This window comes from Phyllostomus hastatus, unplaced genomic scaffold, assembly GCF_019186645.2.
Source record: "Phyllostomus hastatus isolate PE091 unplaced genomic scaffold, TTU_PhHast_1.1 phas_scaffold_200, whole genome shotgun sequence".
Lineage (NCBI taxonomy): Eukaryota > Metazoa > Chordata > Mammalia > Chiroptera > Phyllostomidae > Phyllostomus > Phyllostomus hastatus.
Genome location: NW_025334016.1, coordinates 11,953,918 through 11,980,037, shown reverse-complemented (window position 1 = coordinate 11,980,037; position 26,120 = coordinate 11,953,918). Strand labels below are relative to the sequence as shown.

At 38.9% G+C, this 26,120-nt stretch overlaps 1 protein-coding gene across 7 annotated transcripts in view; it reads left to right on the top strand.

Annotated features, from left to right (window-relative positions):
• The window catches only part of LOC123832842 (zinc finger protein 182), a 29,086-nt gene extending 4,789 nt beyond the window's left edge, over window positions 1-24,297 (top strand). For 3 of the 7 annotated variants that reach the window (XM_045860693.1, XM_045860691.1, XM_045860692.1), the window contains exons 4-6: window positions 13,958-14,084; window positions 14,389-14,484; window positions 21,396-24,297. In XM_045860693.1, coding sequence (XP_045716649.1) covers window positions 13,958-14,084; window positions 14,389-14,484; window positions 21,396-23,029 — 1,857 coding nt within the window. In that variant the 3' untranslated portion in view covers window positions 23,030-24,297. Of the gene's footprint in view, window positions 1-11,700; window positions 11,758-13,957; window positions 14,085-14,388; window positions 14,485-21,395 lie in introns of all 7 variants that reach the window. The other 4 variants (XM_045860697.1, XM_045860696.1, XM_045860694.1 and 1 more) reach the window with 4 other exon arrangements.
• Window positions 24,298-26,120: the final 1,823 nt, after the last annotated feature.

The window sequence follows — 26,120 nt, the reverse complement described above, 5'->3', positions numbered from 1 at the left end:
GTCAGATACGTGATTTGTAAATATTCTCTCCAAGTGAGTGGGTTGTCTTTTCATTTTCTTAAAAGTGTTCACAGAGCAAGAATTTTTAATTTTGAAAATGTCCAATTTATAAATTATTTCCTTTATGCATTGTGCTATTGATGTCATGTCTAAGAACTCTGCTTAACCCTAGGTCATGAAGATGACCTATTTTTTTCTGTAAGTTTTATAGTTTTAGGTTTTACATTTAGACCTATGATCCATTTTGCATCAATTTTTGTCTGAGGTGTGGGGATTAGGTAGAGGTTCATAATTTTGCATATGGATTTCCATTTGTTCTAACCTCATTTGTTGAAAGGAACGTTTTTCTCCATTGAATTGCTTTTACAGTTTTATCAAATACCAATTGGCCATATTTGTAGGGTCTACTTCTGGAGTAGATTCTGTTTTAGTGATCTATGTATCTATCCCTCTGCCAGTATCACACCATCTTTATTAACTGCATCTTTATAGGAAGTCTTAAAATCAGGTAGTATGATTTCTTCAACTTGATTCTGTTTTTCCAAAATTGTTTGGCTATTCTTGATCCTTTGCTTTTGTCTTTCTATAAAAATTTTAGAATAATCTTCTTATATATCTAAAAATTATCTTGCTAAGATTTTTATAAGAATTGACTTAATCCTGTAGATCAGTGGGGGAGGTTTGATGTCTTTATTATGTTGTCTTCCAATCAGTGAACACAGTATGTCTCTGCATTTATTTAGATCTTCTGTGATTTATTTCATCAATATCTTGTAATTTTCTTTTTTTCTCTTTATTGAATTTGTTGGGATAATACTGGTTAACAAAATTATGCAGGTTTAGGTGCACAATTCTACAATGCATCATCTGTACACTGTATTGTGTGTTCTGCACCCCATGTCAAATCTCTGTCCATCACCATTTCCGGCCCTCTATACTTCTCTACTTACCCCACCCACCTCCCCCATGAAATCACCACACTGTTGTCCATGTCCATGAGTTTTTTTCCTTTTTTCTTTTTTGCTCAATCCCTTCACCCCCTCTTCTAGCCCCCCATGGCAATTTTGTAATTTTCAACATACAGATCCTTTACATGAATATTAGACTGTTTGGGCTGCCATAACAAAATGTTACAGAAATTTATTTTCTTACTGTCCTGGAAGCTAGAATTCCCAGGTCAGGGTGCCATCAGAGTTGAGCATTGGTGAGACCTCCTTCCTGCTATGTTGATAGCTGCTTTCTTACTGTGTCCTTACATGATCTTTCCTCTGTGCTTGTGCAGAGAGAGGGTGGGAGCTTTGGTGTCTTTTCCTCTTCTTATAGGGACACCAGTCCTATCAGAGTAGGGCCCCACTCTTATGACCTTATTTAACTTTAATTACCTTCTTATGGGCCCTATCTTCAAATAAATTCACATTGGGGGTTAGAGCCTCAGTATGTGAATTGGAGGGGCACAATTCAGTTCATAACACCATGTTTCATTAGACCTATACATGTCTCATTAATTTCATTTTCTACTCTATTATAAATTGTTTTGTTTTTAAAATTTCAGTTTCCAATATTTATTGCCATTATACAGAAATATGATTGCTTTTTCGCTGGCTGATGTGGCTCAGTGGATTCGAGTGCTGGCCTGCAAACCAAAGGCTCACCAGTTTGATTCCAAGTCAGGGCACATGCCTGTGTTGCAGGCCAGGTCCCCCATGGTGGATGTGCGAGAGGCAACCACACATTGATGTTTCTCTCTGTCTCTCTTTCTTCCTCCTTCCCCCCCCCCTAAAAATAAATAAATAAATAAATAAAATCTTTTAAAAAAGAAATATGATTGATTTTTGTTTGTTGACCTTTGCTGTGGTCTGAATGTTTGTGTTTCCTCAAAATCCACATGTTGGAATCCTAATGCCCAAGGTGATGGTGTTAGAAGGTGGGTCTTCCTTTTCTCCTTCATTTATTTACTTATATCAGTAATACAAAATTTTTATTTTTATGAGTTTTTATTATATTTCATGAATTATAATCCATTACTGTCATTGTTTATTTTGATGTTCAGTTATCCCTGAGTTGGCCAGTGGAAGCCCTTTTAAGTTGGCTTTGGTGTCTCTTTGACACATCCCTATAATTTTTGTATCACTTGTTTACTGTCTGATGCAGTAAGATGTCCTAACCCTCATCTTCTACTTTCCCTGACCCAGACCTGGATTCAAGTCATTTGTCCAAGAAGCACTGGTTCCTATTAGTGGATAATGATATACAGAAACCAAGATCTCTGTGTGAGGTGTGCTTATCATTACTGGGGTGTCATTAGATATAGGCCCTTTCAGTAAACAGAGCTTTTTGTCTGTGTCTATTTCTATGTCTATGTATCTATATGTATATATACACGTGCACATACATATACATACATACTCACATATATACCTTGAATTCATACAACATCCTAGGAATCTTCCTACTTTTCTCTAATTTTATAGTTACATCTCTCTTTTCCAACACTGAAAGTACCTGCTCCTGGCATCAATATGTTGACTCATTTACTCAGTCGTATAATACATAGAAAGTAGAATCAGAACTCCTGCACCAACACTCATGAAAAGCCAACCTACTAAATACAGTACATGATTTATTTGCATGTCTTTCATACCAAGGATATATAATCAAAGTTCTCTGTTTATAAGTTATTTGGATTGGTTTTTCTTTTTAATTTTCTTTTTCCCACATCCAGTGTGCTTACGTTATTTATTTGGCATACAGTTAGGTCCACACTTTTCTTTTTATATTCAGTTTTAGATTTTATTTCTTTCCATTTTTGTGGATTTAATTTTCTTAACTTTATGTGTAAAAATGTTGACATGTTTTGAAGAGATCAAACTATACAAAAATACATATAATTGTCACCTCTCCCCTGTACTTTCCACCCATTATTTTTTTTAATTTTAAAAAAGATTTTATTTTATTTATTTTTAGAGAAAGGAAAAGGGAGGGAGAAAGAGAGAGAAACATCAATGTGTGGTTGCCTGTGGTGTGCCCCCAACTGGGGACCTGACCCCCAGGCATGTGCCCTGTCTGGGAATTTAACCAGCAACCCTTTGGTTCTCAGGCTGGCGCTCAATCCACTGAGCCACACCAGCCAGGGCTTTTCTACCCATCTTATTCCACCTTAGAGTGGAATCTTGTTAGTTTCTGATTTATACTTAAGATGTTTCATTTTAAAATAAGTAGGTAGATGTATATTTTTAAAGTTTCTCTTTTTGTTTTACTCAAGAGATAATACAGCAGGTTCTTTAATAACATCATTTTGTTTAACGTTGTTTTGTTATAACATTGATGAGATGCTTGGGAAGAATTATAGTACATAGAGTCCTGGGTCTTTTGCGAGCACGAGTCTTATCCTGGGCCTATATGTGGGCTTTCTAAATTTCCCTGTACATGGGTACTTTTTAAAAATTTTATTTTTCAATTACAGTTTACATTCAATATTATTTTGTATTAGTTCAGGTGTACAGCATAGTGGTTAGACAATCATATACTTTACAAAGTGTTCCCCCTGGTATTTCAAGTACCCACCTAGCACTGTACATAGTTATTATAGTGGTATTGATTATATTCCCTCTGCTGCACCTTACATCCCCAGGACTATCTTGTGACTACCAATTTGTAGTTATTAATTCCTTTACCTTTTTCACCCAGCTCCTCAAACCCTCCTCCCCTCTGGCAACCATCAATCTGTTCTCTGTATCTATGAGTTTATTTCCAATTTGTTTATTCATTTATTTTGCTCTTTAGATTCCACATATAAATGAAATCATATGGCATTTGTCTTTGTCTTTGACTTATTTCACTTAACATAATATCCTCTAGGTCCATCTATGCTATTACAAATGGTAAAATTGCATTCCTTCTTATGGGTGCTTTTGAATAATGTAATTTCCCAGAGAATCTCCCCCTAGCATTTCCTCTCAGGCCTTAGACAGTCTGTTGTATGTCCGGACTGTAATCTTTTGTCCCAGGCATCTGTGGGTTGTTAGTTTGCCTTGCAATCTTTTGGAGCAATACCAGCTTTTTTTCTGACCTGAGTTCTGAGTTAGGCAAAACAGAGGCTAAGTCCTTGCATCAGTCCTTCCGGTAGTCCCCAGACAGGTTTGAACAGACAGACACTAATTTGTGAATAAGGTCTCTCTGATCCTTCCAGAAACAAGGATTCCATACTGGGAACATGGGCTGCCACTGCCACACATGGAAAGGGGTGGGCAAGAGCAAGTAAAAGTGCCATGAAATTTTCCCACCGACTTTAAGTTGTCTTTTTCTTGTTTCCATGTTCGCTTGGTTGCTACAAATCTTTGACTGTTTTCCAGAGTTCTAATTAAGTTGGTTCTGACAATTTTTGCTTGTTTTTGATGTTTCTGGGGGGATGAGAGCTTGGCGCTGCCTACCCTGTCATTTTGCTGATATCATTGTGGGGTGATTTTCTTATCACCTCAAATAATTTCTCATTTTCTTTCTTTTTTTAAATATATTTTATTGATTATGCTATTACAGTTGTCCCATTCTCCCCCTACACCCCCCCGCCCATCCCCTCCCACCCACATTCCCTCCCTTTAGTTCATGTCCATGTGTCATAAGTTCTTTCGCTTCTACATTTCCCACACCACTCCTGCCTTCCCCCTATTTTCTACCTATTGTCTATGCTACTTATTCTCTATATCTTTTCCCCCTCTCTCCTCTTCCCACTTCCCTGTTGCTAACCCTTCATGTGATCTCCATTTCTGTGGTTCCGCTCCTGTTCTCTTTGTTTGCTTAGTTTGCTTTTGTTTTAGGTGTGTTTGTTATTAACTGTGAGTTTGATGTCTTTTTTTACTGTTCATATTTTTTATCATCTTTTTCTTAGATAAGTCCCTTCAACATTTCATATAATAAGGGCTTGGTGATCATGAACTCCTTTAACTTGGCCTTATCTGAGAAGCAATTTATTTCCCCTTCCATTTAAATGAAAGCTTTGTTGGATAGAGTATTCTTGGATGTAGGTCCTTGCCTTTCATGACTTGGAATACTTCTTGCCAGCCCCTTCTTGCCTGCAAGGTCTCTTTTGAGAAATCAGCTGACATTCTGATGGGAACTCCTTTGTAGGTAACTGTCCTCTTATCTCTTGCTGCTTCTAGAATTCTCTCCTTCGTTTTTATTTTGGGTAATGTAATTATGATGTGCCTTGGCATGTTCCTCCTTGGGTCCAACCTCTTTGGGACTCTCTAAGCTTCCTGGACTTCCTGGAAGTCTGTTTCCCTTGCCATATTGGGGAAGTTCTCCTTTATTATTTGTTCAAATAACTCTTGCACTTGTTGTGTTTCCTCTTCCCCTTCTGGTACCCCTATAATTCGGATATTGGAACATTTAAAGGTGTCCTGGAGGTCCCTAAGCCTGTCCTCATTTTTTTTTTGAATTCTTGTTTCTTCATTCTTTTCTGTTTGGTTGTTCCTTTCCCCCTTCTGGTCCCTTCCATTGATTTGAAACCCAGTTTTCTTTCCATCACTATTGGTTCCGTGTGCATTTTTCTTCATTTCACTTATTGTAATCTGCATTTTTTCATCTAATTTATGACCAAAGTCCACCAATTCTGTGAGCATCCTGATCACCAGTGCTTTGAACTGTGCATTTGATAGGTTGGCTATTTCTCGGTCACTTAAAAAAATTGGCTCTGGGGCTTTTAACTCTGTTTGAGCCATCTTTTTTATTTTATTTTTTCCTTTGGTCTGGTTGTGCCTGTTACATATGAGGGGCGGAGCCTTAGGTGTTCACCAGGGCGGGGCACCTCTGTCGCTGAGTTGTGACGTGGTATGTGGGGTGGGGTCCGAGAGGGAACAATGGCGCCCGGTCCAGTCTCACCAGGACTCCAGTCCCCCTTGCCGCTTCCCACAAGCAAATTGGTCCCCTCTGGTGCTGGCAGGCAGGTGGGCTTGTGCACTCTCTCGGACTCTGTGGGTTTCTCCAAGGAGCCTCCTGTGAGGCTGAGAGAATTTCCAGCTTCAGCTTCCACAGGTGTTTTCAATCGGTGCCTTCAGGCTTCCCCCCCCCCCCCCGGCGCTGAGTCCCTGGGATGCGCGGTCTGTGTCGAGCTGCCCATTTTCGCTTAGTTCTGTGAGCGAACGTGCGGCTGCGGACAGCCAGCTGCCTTGCGTGCCTCACTGGGTCTGCTCATTGCCTCCCATGCCCAGGGTCTGCCACCGGTCCGTCAGCTGCGGTCTGCGCCCTGCATGCGTGTCTGCCAGCCACCGATTTTTCCTGCCAGTACCCCTCGACCCCTCTCCGTAGACCTCCGATTCTGCCCCTCCTTACCGGACTGGATGTATGGTATTCAGACTTCCCTTAGGTTCATTTCTCTCTGTTCTGGTTGTTTTTTGTTTGTAAATTCTTGTTGTCCTTAGTTTTGGTTGCGCGAGGAGGTACAGTGCGACCACCTATGTCTCCATCTTGGATCCTCCCTCAATTTCTCATTTTCTATTACTTTTTTTAAGATTGTATTTATTTATCTTTAGAGAGGGGAAGGGAGGTGGAAAGAGAGGAAGAGAAACACCAATGTCTGGCTGCCTCTTGCATGCCCCCTACTGGGGCCCTGGCCCACAATCCAGCCATGTGTCCTGACTGAGAATTGAATAGCAACCCTTTGGTTCTCAGCCCAGCACTCAGTCCACTGAGCCACACAAGTCAGGGCTCATTTTCTATTACTTTTAAAGAAACTCTGAATTGATGTAGATTGATTGCTTTTTCATGTTTGTTTGAGGACTTTGTTGGAGGTTGGGGTGGTGTTTGCATGATCCTTGGTTCAAGACCATCCTTTCTTTTTAAAAGAATCTTTTAAAAATACTTTATTTATTTATTTTTAGAGAGAGGAGAAGGGAGGGAGAGAGGGAGAGAAACCTCGATATGAGAAACATCAATTGGACTTGCGGTCAAGAGGGCAACAGAGATAATCACGACTTGGCTCGTCATACAACCACATCAAAATTACAACTGAAATATACAACAACCATCACTCAGAAATGGAAGTCGGACAACTACAGAATTAAAGAAACCACATCCAACCAGATGGGTAGGAGAGACAGAGACATGGAATAGGCTGGTCCCACATCCATGTGGGGTGGATAAAAATTTGAGAGGGATGTCTTGGTAATAAGGAGTCCCAGCCCAACACCAGGCACCCCTACCCAGGATTCCAGTGCAAGGAAGGTAAGTCCCAATAACTTGTGGCTGGGAAAATCAGCAGAGATTGAGTCAGTGGAAGAAAATTCTGGAGTCCTAAGCAGTTCCTCTTAACCCATACATGGCCTTACTCAGACATACTCCCTCTGAGCTCCAGCACTGGGATAGCAGCTTGAAAGGCACTGGTTGCATACAGGGAGAAACTGAAGTGTCTGGCATCAAGGCAAGAGCTGGAGGACAGCTTTCTCCCTGACAGAAAGGTGGGCAGAGTCCATTATCCCTTTTCTGAACTCTCCCTCTGAAGAGCCACAGAGCTGGCAGCCTGGTGCCATATATGAGACTCCATCAACTAGGCTAACACTGTTTGCCCCATCCTGCAAACCCCCAGAGACTTTGTCCTACCCAACATACGGGCCTACCAATGCTTCTTTTCTGTATGAATGACTGGTCTTTGCTCATGGTTCACAACTTTCTAAATATTCTCAAGCAAGCAACAGCTAGTCTCAGTGAGCCTCCAGCCCCCGTACCTCTTGCCAAGTGGTGCCAGGCCTGGCACTAGCAGCAGCCAGCCTAGATTCACAGCTTGGTTCACCTGGGAACCTCTAAGCCTAGCACAAATAACAGCTATCTCAGATTGCTGTATGGCTCTGGCAGGGTGGCCTTGGATAAAACACAGGTAGGGGCTGACCTTAGGCCGTACCACCTGGGAAATCTCAGAGCCTGTGCACCCAGTGGACAGCTACGTACCATGTTGGAGCACTGCCATCCTGCCCCTGCACAACTGATCCTCCAAAGAGGGCAGTGGTTGGTAGTTAGTGGCCATAGCCAGTCCTTGGAGCTGACTGGCCTGGGTAAATCCCTGCCATTGACTTGCCAACAGCAGTCCAGGCTCATCTACAAGAGGAGGGTATACTCAGCCCTCAAAAACTGCACCTCGAGTATCCAGCTTGGGTGATAGGGGAGGCTGTGCCGCTGGACTTTACAGGATACCTACTACATTAGGCCATGTTACCAAGACAGGGAATCATAGCAGCTCTACCTAATACATAGAAACAAATAGAGAGGCTGCCAAAATGAGGAGACAAAGAAAAATGGCCCAAATGAAAGAACAGGTGAAAACTCCAGAAAAAGAACTAAACAAAATGGAAATAAGCAGTCTATCAGATGAAGAGTTCAAAACACTGGTTATGAGGATGTTCAAGGAAATTAGTAAGGACCTCATCAGCATAAAAAAGATCCAGTCAGAAATGAAAGATACACTAATTAAAATAGACAATTTACAGGGAAACAACAGTAGAGTGGATGAAGCTGAGAATTCAATCAATGATTTGGAACATAAAGAAGCAAAAACAGCCAATCAGAACAATAAAAAGAAAAAAGAATCCAGAAAAAAGGAGGATAGTGTAAGCAGCCTCTGGGACAACTTTGAGTGTTCCAACATTCATGTCATAAGGGGTACCAGAAGGAAAATAGAAAGAGCAAGAAATTGGAACTCTATTTGAAAAAAATAATGAAAGAAAACTCCTATTTGGTGAAGGAAATAGACATGCAAATTCAGGAAGCCCAGAGTCCCAAACAAGATGGATGCAAAGAGGCCAACACCAAGATACATCATTAATTAAAATGCTAAATGTTAGCCCTGGTTGGTGTGGCTCAGTGGACTGAGTGCTGGCCAGCGACCCAAAGGGTTGCCAGTTCGATTCCCAGTCAGGGCACATGCCTGGGTTGCAGGCCAGGTGCCCAGTAGGGGGTGTGCTAGAGGCAACCACACATTGGTGTTTCTCTTCCTCTCTTTCTCCGTCTCTTCCCCTCTCTCTGTAAATGAATGAATGAATGAATAAAATCTTAAAAAATGAAATGCTAAAAGTTAAAGATAAAAAGAGTCTTACAAGCAGCAAGAGAAGAGCAGTAAAGTTACCTACAGGGGAATTCCCATAAGACTGTCAGCTGATTTCTCAAAAGAAACTTTGCAGGCTAGAAGAGATTGGCAAGAAATACTCAAAGTCATGAAAAGGAGGGACCTATAGTCAAGATTGCTCTACCCAGCAAAGCTATCATTTAGAATTGAAGGGCAAATAAGGAGCTTCCCAGATAAAAAAAATTAACGGAGTTCATCATCACCAAGCCATTATTATATGAAGTATTAAAGGGACTTAAGAAAAAGAAGATCAAAACTATGAACAATAAAGTGACAATAAATACATATCTATCAACAATTGAATCTAAAAAACAAACTAAGCAAACAAGAAGAACAAAGACAGAGTCATGGGTATGGAGAGTGTTCTGATGGTTGCTAAATGAGAGTGGGGTTTGGGGGAATGGGTGAAGAGGTGAGGGGATTAAGAAGTACAAATAGGTAATTAAAGAATAGCCACGGGGATATAAAGTACTGTATAGGAAATGGAATAGTCAGAGAACCTACACATGACCTGTGAACATAATTGTGTGGGATTGCCTGAGGGAGTGGGGGGTGCTGAGTGGAATGGGGCAAAGGGGGAAAAGCTATAATAGCATAATCAATAAAACAGAATTTAAAAAAGAAACACGAATCAGTTGCCTCTCGTACTTGCTCTGACTGGGGACTGAACCTGCAACCTAGGCATATCCCCTCACCGGGAATTGAACCAGTGACCTTTGGCTTTGAGGATGATGCCCAACCAAACCAACTGAGCCACACCAGTCAGGGCAAGACTATCCTCTTTTGTCAGTGAGGCAAAGTGCAGTTTCCTTAATGGATGACTTTCTTTTGGCACTGTGTAGATCCACTGATTGATGTGTGTGCTCTGACTTGTTTTCTTTTTGTTTCTTTTTTTTGTTTTCATTCTTTCGTTTTCATTCTTTGTCTGCTCTGACTCTAAATTTCCCTGTGGATTTCCCCTTTACTACCCAGTCTCCAAATGGTTCTTTCTTATTCCTTTTTATCCTCTGGTCCCTCAGAGGTGATTTTTTTTTTTTTTTGTGACTGCCACCTTTTGTCCGTCACACCTTTCCTATAATTGGTGCTCTGATATATTTGACTAGCTTTTCAGTATTTTCATACTTAGGGTAAATGTCCCCCTTTGAAGCATGATTTCAGCTCATGCTTAGGTGCTCTGCTCCCCCTTCTGTTCTCTTGAACTCTTTTTTTGACTCTTCTACATTCCAAAACGGCTTATGACAATAGTTTGAAAGCCAGCTCAGTGGTAATTTGGTATTTGTTTTTTACTTATAATAGGTATTTAGAAGTTTGTACGAGTCAATTTTTTATTGTAAGTTATAGTGAAGATATAGATTATGTGTGGTTTTACTTGTTCTTCATGTTGATCTACATGTTTTTTGGAGGATGTGTGGAGGATGTGTAGATGCAATTATTCTAGATTACCTGGAAGCTCTTCATATTTCTTTAATTAAAAAATTAAGATATAATTTGTATATAGTAAAACACCCTCTTTAGCATATATATAGTTCTGCAAAATTAAAAAAAATATTTTTATTTATTTATTTTTTTTAGAGAGAGGGGAAGGGAAGGACAAAGAGAGAAACATCAATGTGTTGTTGCCTCTTGCGTGCCCCTCTATCAGGGACCTGGTCAACAACCCAGGTGTGTGCCCTGACTGGGAATGGAACCTGCAACCCTGTGGTTCACAGTCTGGTGCCCAATCCACTGAGCCACACCAGCCAGGGCTATAGTTCCACAGATTTCGACAAACTCATACAGTATGTAACTGCCACCACAATGAAGATAGAGATAAATTCTTTTTTTTTTAAGATTTTATTTATTTATTTTTAGAGAGGGAAGGGAGGGAGAGAGAGAAACATCAATGTGCGGTTGCTGGGGGTCGTGGCCTGCAACCCAGGCATGTACCCTGACTGGGAATCGAACCTGCGACATTTTGGTTCTCAGCCCGCACTCAATCCACTGAGCTATGCCAGCCAGGGTGAGATCAATTCTTTCACCTCCCAATATTTTCCCTTTGTGTAGTAATCACTGATATATTTTTTGGTCTGTGTAGTTTTGCCTTTCCCATAATGTTATTCAAATAGAATCATAGTGTGTAGTTTTGAGCCTGACTTCTTTCACTGAGTGTAATACATTTGAGGTTCATCCATGTTGTTGCATGTATCATTAGTTCTTTCATTTTTATTACTGAGTAGTATTATTACGTTGTATGGATTTCAGTTTGTGTATTCATTCACTGGTTGAAAAACATTTGGGTTGTTTGCAATTTGAGTGATTACAAATATAGTTTCTAGTATAATATATAGTTTGTAGTATAGTTACAAGTATAAATATTCATGTACAAGTTTGGGGATTTACATAAATTTTCATTCAATTTGAGTAATGTACCTGTGAGTAGGATTGCTTGGGTCATATGGGAATCCATGCTTAACTTCATGAGAAACTGAAAAACTGTTTTTCAGAGTGGCTGTGACACTTTCCATTACTACCTATGATATATGAGAGTTTCAATTGTTCCACATCCTCAACCAGCACTTGGTATTTTCAAGTATTTTTTTCCATTCTCATAGGTGTGTAGTGGTATCCCATTGTGGTTTTAATTTGCAGTTTACTCATGTCTAATGATGGTAAGTATCTTCATACATGCTTGTCATTTGTGTATCTTCTTTGATAAAGTATCCTTCATTTGCCCTTCTGTGTTTTAGCTTTGAGAATTCTTTATAGATTCTGAATATATAACTTCTTTGCCATATATGTGGTTTGTGAATATTTTCTCCCATTGTGTGACATTTTATTCTCTTAACAGTGTCTTTTGAATTTGGGTGTCACATCTAAGAAGTTATTTGGCTAACTTAAGGTTAAAAAGATTTTCTTATATATTTTCTTCTAGAAATTGTAGAGGTTTAGATTTTATATTTAGGTCTGTAATCCACTTTGAATTAATTTCTATATATGTTGTAGGTATGGATTGAAGTTCTTTTTTTTTTTTTGCATGTGGATATCCAAATGTTGTAGAACCACTTGTTGAAGTAGGAATTTCCATTTTCCATTGAACTGCCTTTGGACTTTTGTTGCAAGTAATTTTAGTGTAAAGATATAATATACGTTGAGTTACACATGAAGCACAATGTATAAGTCTTCAGCTTGGTGAATTATTGTAAAGTGAACACACTGTATAATCACTCCATAGGTCAAAATTAGAACAAAATCAGGACCTCTGAATCCCCACTCATGCTCTTTCCCAATCAATACCATTCCCAAAGGTAACCACTCTCTTGACTTCTAACATTATGGATTGGCCTTGCCTGTTCTCTTTATGATATATAAATAGAATCATGCAATATGTACTCTTTGATGTCTGGATTCTTTTACTCAGTGGTATATCTGTGAGATTCATCTATGTTGACTATATAGTTGTAGTTCGTTCATTTGCATTACTGTACAGTATTCCACTGGAAGACTGGGCCACAATTTACCCATTGTATTGTTGAGGGACATTTTGATTTTTCTCCACAATTTAGTATTAGCAATAACATGGCAGTGAACATCCCCGTCCTTGTTTTCTAGAGCCATATGCATGATTTTCTCTAAGGTGTGTACCTTTGAGTAGACTCACTGGATCATAGGGTATAGAAATCATTAACTTTAGTAAATAATGCCAAACTGTTGCCTCAAACAACTATGCCAGTTTACATTCCTACTAACAGTATGTGAAAGTTCTCATAGCATACCAATCTTATGGTATTTTAGTCTGTTCAATTGTAATCTTTCTGGTGAATGCATAGTGGTGTCTCATTGCAGCTTAAATTTTCACTTACTTCAGTGCTAATGGGATTGAGTACATTTCACTGGTTACCTGAGTGCTAATGAGGTCAAGTACATTTCCTCATGTTCATAGGTCATTTGGTTTTTCTTTTTAGTGAAGTGCCTATTCACATCTCTTGTCTATTGTTTATGTTGTTTGTGTGATTCTTACTGATTTGTAGAGGTTATTTTATGTGTTCTAGGTAAGATCCATTTATCACGTGTGAATGTTGTGAACAATCTCCCTATCTATAGCTTGCTTTTTTACCTTTGTACCTTTTTTATCTTTATTGTATTTTTTGCATTACCATTCAGCCTCCTTATACTCTTCTCCCTCCAGCAATCACCACACTGTTGTCCATGTTCACGAGTCCCTTTTCCTTTTTGCGCAATCCCTCTACCCCCAACCTTCCCACTCCCCTAACTGTCGTCCTGCTCTCCATGTTGTACTTTTAATCTTGTACCATGTATAAGTCTTTTAAGAGTAGTGCTTTTCATGTCTTGTTTCAGAAGTGTTTCCCTACCCCAAATCTGTGAAAACACTTCCCTATATTGTTTTCTAGACACTTTATTGTGTTACCTTTCACATTACATTTACAATTCACCTGTAGCTTATTTTTGTGTATGGTGTTAGGGATTATATGTTATTTTCCCTCATATAGATATCCAGTAAACCATCCACATTTATTTGAAAACATTATCCTCTTCCCACTGTTTTTAAGGCCAACTTTGTCATCATACAGGTGTCCATACATATTAGATTCTCTTTTTATTTCAGTTGGACTATTTGTCTAGCCTTGTCCTAATATCACATTCTCTTACATGTTCTATTATTTAATGGAATGGTTTTTCTACCATGATTTGTGATTTTCCCTCAAAGTAGGTCACTTACTTGATATAAAGTAGGCATCCTGTATTAAGTCATCATCATGAATTTGGAACCCAGTTAGAAGTTTCCCTAAATTCTATCCCCATCACCCCCAGTGCTCAGCAGTTTAGAATGAAAGGAATGTGCAATTACAGGGACTCGTGACATTTGAGGATGTGGCTGTGGATTTTACTCAGGAGGAGTGGCAGTACCTAAACCCTCCACAGAGGATCCTGTACAGGGGCGTGATGATGGAGACCTACAGAAACCTGGTCTTTGTGGGTAAGAATGACTTCCTCAGGTAATTTTGCTGTTTATGATTACTGTGCCCAGTAGAGGTCCTTTAATTCTTCAATTTCAGAAACTTGTAAAGTCTCTGAACTGTTTGAAGAGTGAACTCCAGGGATCAAAGTTCCCTTTTTCCCTTTGCTGCCCTGACAAGATGTTAGTGAACAAAAAGCCCAGGTGAAATGATTTGACTTAACCATTGTGTCAAGTGATAGGTCCTTTGTGCTGCCCCAAACTCCACCTTCCTCTTTCTCAGAGGCTCTGAAGACCAAGGAGGTGTTGCTGTCATTTCTCTTAGCAGGGCAGCAGGCTACCAAACCAGACCTCATCCTCAAATTGGAGGTAGAAGAGCCGTACCTTGCAGAAGATAAAATCCCAATTTGGAGCTGTCCAGGTAAGTGGGATTCACCCAGGCTATGGGGACATGAGGTCCCAGCTTCTTAGTCAAAGATGAGGACCTCTGAAAGGGCTTTCAGGAATTACCTGCGGAAATATTATGGCCCTTTGATGTTTGAGGACAGGGATGTGAACACCTAGACATAAGACTGACCTGCTTCCCCTGTCCCACACCCACCAGACCTCTCTCTTTAATTGGTGCTCACCCACAAATTTCTGCACAGCTCCATTTCCCATATGTGTGTCTTGTATATGCCAATTCCCAGCCCCCAAGCCTTGCCGTGTCTACCATTCTTGTTTCTGACTGCCTTATCTAAAGCCAGGCACACATTAGTCACAAGCCAAAGCTATTGCTTCAATTCCAGATTGAATTGCCTGATTCCATTCAGTTTAGATATTCTTATCTAAAACATTTTGATTATCTCTTTTTAAAAAGAGCTTTATTGAGAGATAATTCACACACCATAAAATTCACTCTTTTGGAACAAATTCAGTGATTTTTAGTATATTCACAACTCCGTGAATATACTAATTAGGTAGTGGTGATGCAGCCATCACCACTACCTAATTTTAGAATATTATCACCCCAAAAAGGAACCTTTATCTCTTAATCAGTCACTCACCATTCCCTGCCCCCATCCCCTGGCAACTGCTAATCTACTTTCTGTCTCTATGGTTTTGCCTCTCTGGTTTCTTTCCCTTCTTGGCATGTTTTCAGGGGTTATCCATTTGTATTGTAATATGTTTCAGTACTTCATTTATGGAAGAAAGATAATCCATTGTATGGATATATATCACATTTTGCTTTTCATTTGCCAGTGGACATTTAGGTTGTTTCCACTTTAATGATTGTATTAATGTAAAACTTTCTGTGGTGATGTATGTTTTCATTTCTTTAGAGTACATACATAGGAGTGGAATTGTTCAACAATGTGATAACTGTGTGTTTTACATTTTGTGGAACTGCCAAACTGTGTTCCTCAAAAATTTTTATTCAGTGGTTTTAATATTTCCTGATGATTTTTGCCTAAATCAATTATTACTGAGTTGGTTGAAAAATAATGAATTTTCTATTATTCCTTATACATTTGTAAGTTGGCACTCTTCTGTAAAGAACTTTTCCCTTACCCCATCTCCATTAAGTAATTTTAGTATCAGTAGGGACTCGTGGATTCCTATTTTTCAATGTATTATAATCCATTACTTTATACTCTCATTAATTTTGATGTTCAAATTGTCCTCAATTTAAACTAATAAGAGTCCCTTCAGGCTGGCTCCTCTGTCTTTTGATGTGTCTCCATCATTCCTTGAGCACTTTCTAGCACAAAAATACATTCCAGGTTCACCTTGTCTTGTCCTCATTTCAGAGCTGGAATGAGCAACTTCTCCAAGGATCTCTGATTCCATTTAGTGGGGAATAGTATATAAAAATCAGCATCTAGGTGCTGGGTGTGCTCATAGCTATTCAGATTCTTGTCTAATTATCTACAAATGATTCCCTCCATTTGTCTTTTTTTTCCCCCTTGTATTTCTTTTTTAAGGAACTCAGGCATTTGTCCTTTAGTTTCTCACATTTTGGATTTTGCTGTTAAGTACCCCCATAGCAGTATTTAACATATTCCTCTTTCACAACAGTATTGTTAGTAGTATTCTGAGGCTGCCGAATATATATAGAGGGTTGTTGAATCATTTGAAGTAATCGTGCCAGTGCCATTGAGAATCAAGACTTTTCAGTATGGTTGTTAGGAAATAAAGATGAGAGGAATATTAATTATTAGGGAATCATTTTATATTCAATTTTGCTGTGTGATTATATAAAATTTGCAAATATTAAAGAACAAAAATTCAACTGAATAACTTGGAAGATATATTGACACTATAAAATAATTAATGAATTGGGGAGCATTCCCATCTAGCAAATAGAAGGGAGCTTAAGGAGTTGTACAACATGGAAGGTTTTCATAGGCAGAAGGAGAGTGGGAGAAGGAGGTTTAAAAGGGTATATTATGTCAAAGAAAAAAAAGGTTTATTATTTAAGACAAGATCACCTTCCCTTAGGGGAAGGCAGGGGATCTTATCAGTCAGGGTTACCTCATTAACATCGATCAGGAAATTCTAGAATGGTTTTAAAATTCCACTCCTTGGAGAGGCTAAAATTGCAGTTATTAAGACTTGATGGGGTTTACCACAAGTGACTTCATTTTGGGTGTGTTTTTTCTTTGTAACATAAATATTTGATTGGATCCAAAGTCAAATCTAGAAAACAGGTATATTCTAAGAAGTCTAGCTCCTTTACCTCTCCATCCCACTCTCTTCTTTCCTTCTCCATATAGGTTAATAATACTACCATTAGATGTAACCATTTATTAAAATTTAGAAGTTTATTCGTCCATTGTTTTTTATAAGATGAGCTCATATAAATATATATTTTTATATTTTTCCTTTTTAAGGAAAATGTTAGCCTACTATGCACAGTTTTATTAACCTTATTTTCAGTTGATATTTAAGAACATGTTAAACACAGTATCCAGCAGAAATAATACCTGCTTGAGTGTGTTTGGTAGGGTAATAATATACGTATAATAATTTATAGTTTTAATTTGAACATTTCACCTCAAATGTCATATGGTGTGCTTGAGTGCGATATTATGTTATAGAATTACATACTTATGATTTTGCAATAAAAAAGAGGTGTAATTTGTGCTGGAACCTGTATATTGAGATGTTACTTATTTTTTTTAAATATTTGATTTTTTATTTTTAGAGAGAGAAGAGAGAGAGAGAGAGAGAGAGAGAGAGAGAGAGAGAGATATCAATGTGTGGTTGCTGGGGGTTATGGCCTGCAACCCAGGAATGTACCCTGGCTAGGAATTGAACCTACGACACTCTGGTTCACAGCCTGCGCTCAATCCACTGAGCTACACCAGCCAGGGCTTGAGATGTTACTTATTTTTATAGTAATATAGTAGCTATTAATTGTAATAGTAGTAGTAGTTGTAGTAGTAGTAGCAGTAGTAGTAGTTATTGTTATAGTATAGTCATTGTTCTAGTCAACATTTAAAAGTACTTCCTGCGTGTCATGCATATTCTGTTGTAAGTAATTTAATCATATCAACAAACATTGAGTGGGCACTGTTATAATTCCTGTTTTTTCAAGGTGGGAAAGTAAGATACAAATAGATTAATTTGCCTAAGTTCACAGAGCAAGTAAAGGGCTAAGGCAGGATTTGATACTGGGCTAGAGACGCTGTAACCCTAGACACATATGTTCTGCTGCTTTTTACTACCCCAGGAGGTTCAGATTCAGTAGATCCTTGGTGGACTTGGGTCCCATCAAATTTATTTTGTAAACGTTTTTTTGTGTGATTGTAATGTTCACTACTGGTTAAGAACTAGTGGTTAGCAATCCAAAGAAAGGATGTCTCAGGAAGAGAAACCACAGCTGCATGATCCATTTTTAAAATTCAGTATTATCATGTTATCCTTATTAAATCTAAGTGGTAATATGAGGAGTTTAGTTATAGTGTCTTCTTTCAACTTGTCTGTATGTTTGAAAATTTTCATATAAAATTTTAGGGAAAGATGAGAAGAAAAATAAACTTCAAAATGATAAAATTAAGTACTATGTGTGCAAAAAGTGTTTACTATATTTTACTGACTTCAAGATACCATTGGATTTTTTTTTCCTTTTTTAAACATTTTTATTGTTGTTTAAGTACAGTTGTCTTTATTTTCCCCACACCATTCCCCCCACCCCAGCCATCCCCACTTCCCACCCTTGATCCTACCCCCATGTGGTTTTGACCATGTGTCCTTTATAGATGTTCCTGAAAACCGTGCCCTCTTTCCCCCCATTATCCCCTCCTACCTCCCCTCTGGTTACTATCAGTTTGTTCTTAATTTCAATGTCTCTGGTTATATTTTGCTTGCTTGTTTGTTTTGTTGATTAGGTTCCACTTATAGGTGAGATCATATGGTATTTGTCTTCCACTCCTTGGCTTATTTCATTTAGCATAATATTCTCCAGTTACATTCATGTTGTTGCAAAGGGTAGGAGCTCCTTCTTTCTTTCTGCTGCATAGTATTCCATGGTGTAAATGTACCATAGATTTTTGATCCATTCATTTACTGATGTGCACTGAGGTTGCTTCCAGCATTTGGCTTTTGTAAATTGTGCTGGTATGAGCATTGGGGTGCATAGGTTCTTTTGAATTGGTGTTTCAGGGTTCTTAGGGTATAATCCCAGCAGTGGAATTGCTGGGTCAAAAGGCAGTTCCATTTTAGTTTTCTGAGGAAATTCCATACTGTTTTCCACAGTGGCTGCAACAGTCTCCATTCCCACCAACAGTTTACTAGGGTTCCCTTTTTTTTCACATCCTCTCCAACATTTGTTGTTTGTTGATTGGTTTATGATGGCCATTTTAATTTGTGTGAAGTGGTGTCATTGTGGTTTTAATTCTCATCTCTCTGATAGCTAGTGATGCTGAGTATCTTTTCATATGTCTCTGGGCTCTCTGTATGTCCTCCTTGGAGAAGTGTCTGTTCAAGTCCTTTGACCATTTTTTAATTGGGCTGTTTGTCTTTCTGGAGTGGAGTCATGTGAGTTCTTTATATATTTTGGAAATCAGAACCTTGTCTGAGTTATCATTGGCAAATATGTTTTCCCATAGCATTCTCTTTTCATTTTAATGCTGTTTTCTTTAGCCATTCAGAAGCTTTTTAGTTTTATTTATTTATTTAATTTTATTTTTTAAAGATTTTATTTATCTATTTTTAGGGAGGGAAGGGAGGGAGAAAGAGAGAGAGAGAGAAACATCAATGTGCGGTTGCTGGGGTCATGGCCTGCAACCCAGGCATGTGCCCTGACTGGGAATCGAACCTGCGACACTTTGGTTCCCAGCCCGCGCTCAGTCCACTGAGCTACACCAGCCAGGGCATATTTATTTATTTTAAAAATTTTATTTATTTATTTTTAGAGAGGGAAGGGAGGGAGGGAGGGAGGGAGGGGGAAAGAGAGAGAGAGAAACATCAATGTGTGGTTGCTGGAGGTTATGGCCTGCAACCCAGGCAGAGAGAGAGAGAGAGAGAAACATCAATGTGCGGTTGCTGGGGGTTATGGCCTGCAACCCAGGCATGTACCCTGGCTGGGAATCGAACCTGGGACACTTTGGTTCCCAGCCCACGCTCAATCCACAGAGCTATGCCAGCCAGGGCTGAAGCTTTTTATTTTGATGAGATCCCATTTGTTTATTCTTTCCTTTATGCCCCTTGCTCTAGGGGACATATTGGTGAAAATATTGCTGCATGGAATATCTGAGATTTTCCTGCCAATGTTCTCCTCTAGGACTTAAATGGTGTCATGAATTATATTTGTCTTTTATCCACCTTGAATTTACTTTTGTGTATGGTGTAAGGTGGAGATCGAGTTTCTTTTTTTTTGCAGGTAACTGTCCAGATCTCTCAACACCATTTGTTAAAGAGGCTATTTTTACTCCATTTTATGCTTCTGCACCTTTGTTGAATATTAATTGACCAAATTGAGTTGGGTTCAATTCTGGGCTCTATAGTCTATTCCATTGGTCTATGTGTCTGTTCTTATGCCAGTACCAGACTGTTTTGATTACAGTGGACTTGTAATACAGTTTGATATCAGGTATTATGATCTCTCCTACTTTGTTCTTCTTTCTCAAATTTGCTGTGGATATTTGGGGGCATTTGTGGTTCCATATAAACTTTTGAAATGTTCTATATCTGTGAAATATGTCATTGGTATTTTAATAGGGATTGCATAGAATATATAAATTGCTTTGGGTAGTATGGACATTTTAATGATGTTAATTCTTCCAATCCTTGAACATGGTACATGCTTCCATTTGTTTGTGTCTTCCTTAATTTCTTTCTTCAGTGTTGTGTAATTTTCTGAGTATAGTTCTTTTACCTCCTAGGTTAGGTTTATTCCTAGGTACTTTATTTTTCTTTCTGCTATATCAAATGGGATTTTTCCCTGATTTCTGTTTCTGATATTTCATTGTTGGGGCACAAAACTGCTTTTCATTTCTGAAGATAGCATTCGATTTTAAGACATACCACTAAGAAAGAATTTTTGACATGTCATTGATTGTAAAGTGCATGTGGATTCAGAAATGTCAAAATGTGGAATAATATTCATCTTGTGATTGATGAAATATGGTATATTAAAGGCAAGGCTTTGCAATTTCAACTCTCTGGATCGGTGGTACAGATGAACAACTACTTTAGAAATTCATAAAAATTAAAATTGTAGAGGTAAGTTTTGAAAAAACTGATCTTGAAAGTTATCTAGAATCTGAATATAGACAAATATGGAGGACTAGGCTCTGTAGGTGATGGAACGTGAGGAAGAGTTTGGAGTTAATAATAGAACTAGCTTTTAGGAGAAATAGTCCAGATAGGATCAGAAGGTAGTGTTGAAGAACTGTGAGTGCAAAGGTGAATCCAGGGGCAAAGATCTTTAGGTTTTTTTTGTTTTTTTGTAAGGCTAATTATTCTAAATCTTTCATTTACTAAGAATGTGAATTTGGTATTGTTGTGTAAGTCGTTGTATAAATAGTATAAATCAGGTACAGATACGGGTTCACATGGTAAATAAGTTTAAGGGTAATAAGATCACCAGAGTCAATGGAAATCAGAGATGATGCAAACATAGTGATAAAGACTTAGTTGTCAAGGTAAGATTAAGTTTTCTTGGTAACAAAAAGGCTAGTAGGTGGGAGTTTAGTAAAAGAACAGAATTTGATGGTCAAGTTTCTCTCTCTAGGAATTCTGATAAAATGAGAAATAGTATCACCTTTCACGTGGCAGTGCATTTCTAAAGAAGGACCATTGCATAATATCAAAGTATAAAAATGGGTTTACTCTACTTCTTTCCAGAAGAAGCCTGCCAAGTTGATGAACAGATTGAGAGACAGCACCAGGATGATGAAGATAAATATCTGTTGATGCAAATTGGATTCCCTACCAAGAATGCAATTACCACCAAGGGTGAACATGACTATAATGAATTTGGAAACACACTTTATCTGAGTGCAAACCTTGCTGCTTCAATACAAAGACCCCATAAACATGAGCCATTTGGAAATAATATGGTAGGCAATTTAGACTTACTTAGTAGAAGCTCTTTAGTAAAGAAACATGATAATGGATGTACAAAATTATTATTCCATACTGAATATGAGAAAACAACTCCTGGAGTGAAAACTTATGGATATAAAGAGTGTGGGAAGACCCTCAGGCGAAAGAAAGGTCTTAGTCTGCATCAGAGAATTAAAAATGGAGAGAAACCTTTTGAGTGTTCTGCATGTAGGAAAACCTTCAGCAAGAAGTCACACCTCATTGTACATTGGAGAACTCATACAGGAGAGAAACCCTTTGGATGTACTGAATGTGGAAAAGCATTCAGCCAAAAATCTCAACTCATTATACACCTAAGAACTCATACAGGAGAACGACCCTTTGAATGTCCAGAATGTGGAAAAGCCTTCAGAGAAAAGTCAACTGTCATCATACATTACAGGACTCATACAGGAGAGAAACCTTATGAATGTAATGAATGTGGAAAAGCCTTCACTCAGAAGTCAAACCTCATTGTCCATCAGAAAACCCACACAGGAGAGAAAACTTATGAATGCACTAAATGTGGGGAATCTTTCATACAAAAGCTGGACCTAATTATACATCATAGTACTCATACAGGAAAGAAACCCCATGAATGTAATGAGTGTAAGAAAACTTTCAGTGATAAGTCAACTCTCATTATACATCAGAGAACTCATACGGGAGAGAAACCTCATAAATGTACTGAATGTGGGAAGTCTTTCAATGAGAAGTCAACTCTCATTGTGCATCAGAGAACTCATACAGGGGAGAAACCCTATGAATGTGATGTATGTGGGAAAACCTTCACCCAAAAGTCAAATCTTGGTGTACATCAGAGAACTCATTCTGGAGAGAAACCATTTGAATGTAATGAATGTGAGAAAGCGTTCTCTCAGAAATCCTATCTCATGCTACACCAGAGAGGTCATACAGGAGAGAAACCCTATGAATGCAATGAGTGTGAAAAAGCATTTTCCCAGAAATCATATCTCATTATACATCAAAGAACTCATACAGAAGAAAAACCCTATAAGTGTAATGAATGTGGCAAAGCCTTCAGAGAAAAGTCAAAGCTCATTATACATCAGAGAATTCACACAGGAGAGAAGCCCTATGAGTGTCCTGTATGTTGGAAAGCTTTTAGCCAGAAATCACAGCTCATAATACATCAGCGAACCCACACAGGAGAGAAACCATATGCATGCACTGAATGTGGCAAAGCCTTTAGAGAAAAATCAACATTTACTGTACACCAAAGAACTCATACTGGAGAGAAACCCTACAAGTGTACAGAATGTGGGAAAGCTTTTACCCAAAAATCAAACCTTATTGTACATCAGAGAACACATACAGGAAAGAAAGCCCATGGGAAAGGCCACAGTCGGAAGTTAAAACTCATTGCACATTAGATAGTAAATCAATAGTGTCTGTTATGTTCCCTAAAGGAAAGTTTTGTTAGTTAACATTTTTAAAGTATGTCCTGACTTCTGGTTTAAATATAGGGAATAAAGTCAGCCTTTTTTGTCTTTTAATCTCAGTCTTCACTCAAAAGTTGTAGGGAGAAAAAGAAGCAGAAGTATACTCTCTGTTACTGACAAAGTTAGCTGAAACCCTCATGAGAAGGTTGCCACTGGCAGATGTGGGAGATCTCAGAGATAGAATGCTCAAGGCTGCAGGTATGAGACAGTACTGGTAAGGACTCTTAGTTGAGGTTCAGGATACATCTGAGTACAGCACAATATACTGCAACAGCAGTAAACCAGAGCATGGGTAACTGCGAAGTGGAATGTTTCCTATACTCATTTGGGGTCTGAAGAGTGACAGGCAGGGGCCTTGTCAAGGAATTGCTCAAATCATATTTAGCAGAAACTAGTCTGTGGTAATCAGAGGAGCAATTGATGGTGGATGGGCCAAAAGAAGGGAGTGTTCCTTGTGATGAACCCTACAGCTGCCCCTATTTACTGACTCCAGAGAAGTCAAGTATGAAAGAACTACCAAATGGGAAAAAAATCCCAGTTGTAAGAAAACCTCCAAACTGCTTTAAATGAGGACCTGGCTTCATTTCCCAAGTGAACCTCCAGCAAACATCAATTCCAGGAAAAACTTATTCAGAGAGGAATGATTCCACAGTGATCAAAACCAGGAATGTACTTCGGTTTTCAGCAATCCCACTTCTAGGAATGCATATACTCATGCATGTATAAAATGATGAACACACAGAGGTATTCATTGATGAACTATTTGCAAAAACAAAAGGTTGGGAAGCTATTTAAATGACCACACCAGGGGTCTGGTTCCTGAAATCCTGATATGTTAATGCAACAAACTCCTAGGTAGACAAAAATAAAATATATAAAGAAAACTTGGACACCATTTACATAGTGATGTGGGATGATCGCCAACATATATTATTAGGTGGAAAAAGCAAGGTGCAGGATAGTGAGTATAATGTGCTACCATTTGTATATAAAAAGAATATGTGGTAAGTGAATAATTCAGAGTGTATGCATAAACTGTCCCTGGAAAGATACATGAGAAGCTGGGAAACCATGACTACAGCTGGGAAAGAGAAGGGGAAGTGGGTGGCTGGGGGGGATGGAATTGGGAGATAACTGTATATCCTTTCATAACTTTTGAAAATTGTACTATGTGAATGTACTGCCATTTCAATAAATAAGCTTTCAAAAAGCACAGTTTCTTCCATTACTATTACAATGAGGTCAGAGTCTACAGATACAGGACTTCATAACATTTAATAGAGATATGCTCAATATGGAGTTTTAATTTTTTAATAGAATAATTAGAATAATCAGTCAAAGCAACAGATAGCCAATCAGTTCCAAAGGCAAATGTATATTACTTTCCAGGGGGTGTCAAATAAAGTGATTCTCAAGTTAGCTGGGACCACATTATATAAACTTAAAATAATTGAGACTGATATACATTTCTTATTTTATATACACAGTGACATCTATAAAGATATCCTGTACTAGAGCTTGCCAGTGGCTTTCCATATCTTAACAAAATGATTTAAACAACTTCATTTGTGTATGTGCTTTTAAAAAAGAGACACAAAGCGTAAGTCCACAGAAAAGCTAACTTAGTTCTCAGGTCACACTACTGTGGGTGATAACATTTTCCAAGGTGAGGGACAGATTGAGAGCCCTGGTCTGAATGGGTGTGACCAAAGGCTGTGTTACAATATATCTGCCCCAGAGTAAGAAGTCCCATTGTGTGAATGACCATATTTGTGGCCCTTATGCTTCTGTGGTGGGAATGGACAACCCAAGCTATATAAAATCTGGGCATGGTCAGGGTTTGGATGGAACAAAACAGGTGAGTCAGATCTGAGACCCTGCCTGTGTACTCCTAGGCTTTGTTTGTTCTCTAAATTATTCTGTAAGAAAACAAGCCATGGACTCACTTTTTATTCAGCTATGTTAGTAAGACATGGCATATAGGGTGGGGCAAAAGTAGGTAGGTTTACAGTTAATATATAAAATAACACAATAATTAATGAAAGTAATACAAGAATAAATTTTCATGTAGTCACAACTGTAACCTACTCTGCCCTATCCTGTATTAAGTGCCTTTCTAGGGAGAAGAAAGTATGGGGGAAAATGTGGGGCTGACTTCCTTGCTCTTTGTGCAGTCTGCTGAGAATGCCCACAGGTACTAGAAATGAAACATTTCATTTTCCTGCCGATGTTATTCCTGACTGAGATCCAAGATGGCAGCAGAGTAGTGAAAGCTACACTCAATCCCAGGACTGGACTGGAATTACTACTAAATTATAAAATAATCATCCTGAATAACCAAAGGAAGACTAGCTGCAGAGTAATCTTATAACCAAAAATTTATAAAAGCAGCCACACTGAGACTGGTAGGAAGATGAGAGACGTGAAATGGGATGGCCTCGCACTCACGGGTGGTGTCTGAGGTTTCAGAGGAATATCTCAGCTGCAGGGGGTTTCCCTTGAGAAGTGTGGGGTCTAAACCCCAAGCTGGACTCCCCAGCCCAGAAGACCAGAACCTGGAATAAGTGCCCACATGACATCTGGCTGTGAAAAGCAGTGGGGTTTCTGTCTGCTAGGGAGAAATGGAAGTCTGTTAGGGACACATACACCCTCGTAATGAGCCATTGCACAAAATTGTTCGCAGCCACCCACTCTGGGCTCCAGTGGAAGGAGGGAAGAGCAGACTCCAGTTGCATGGGCGTCCGGGGTTTGTAGCTCTGGGGGAAGAGCTGGAGGGACAGCCACTGGAATCCCCCTGCTAAGTCATTCTTCCATACTGTTGACACCATCTTCCTTGAGTGGAGCAATCCCCTCCATGTGTCCTCAGCCTAGGGGAAAGCAATAGCCCCACCCTCTAGACTCCCTCTTACCCTACTCTGTGGAGCTTATACCCTGCTCAGGAGTTAGCTGCTTTGGCCAGGGTGCAGAAGTCTGGGTAGACTCTGGGTGTCAGTGACAGTTGTGTGGCATTGGGGTGAGGGCT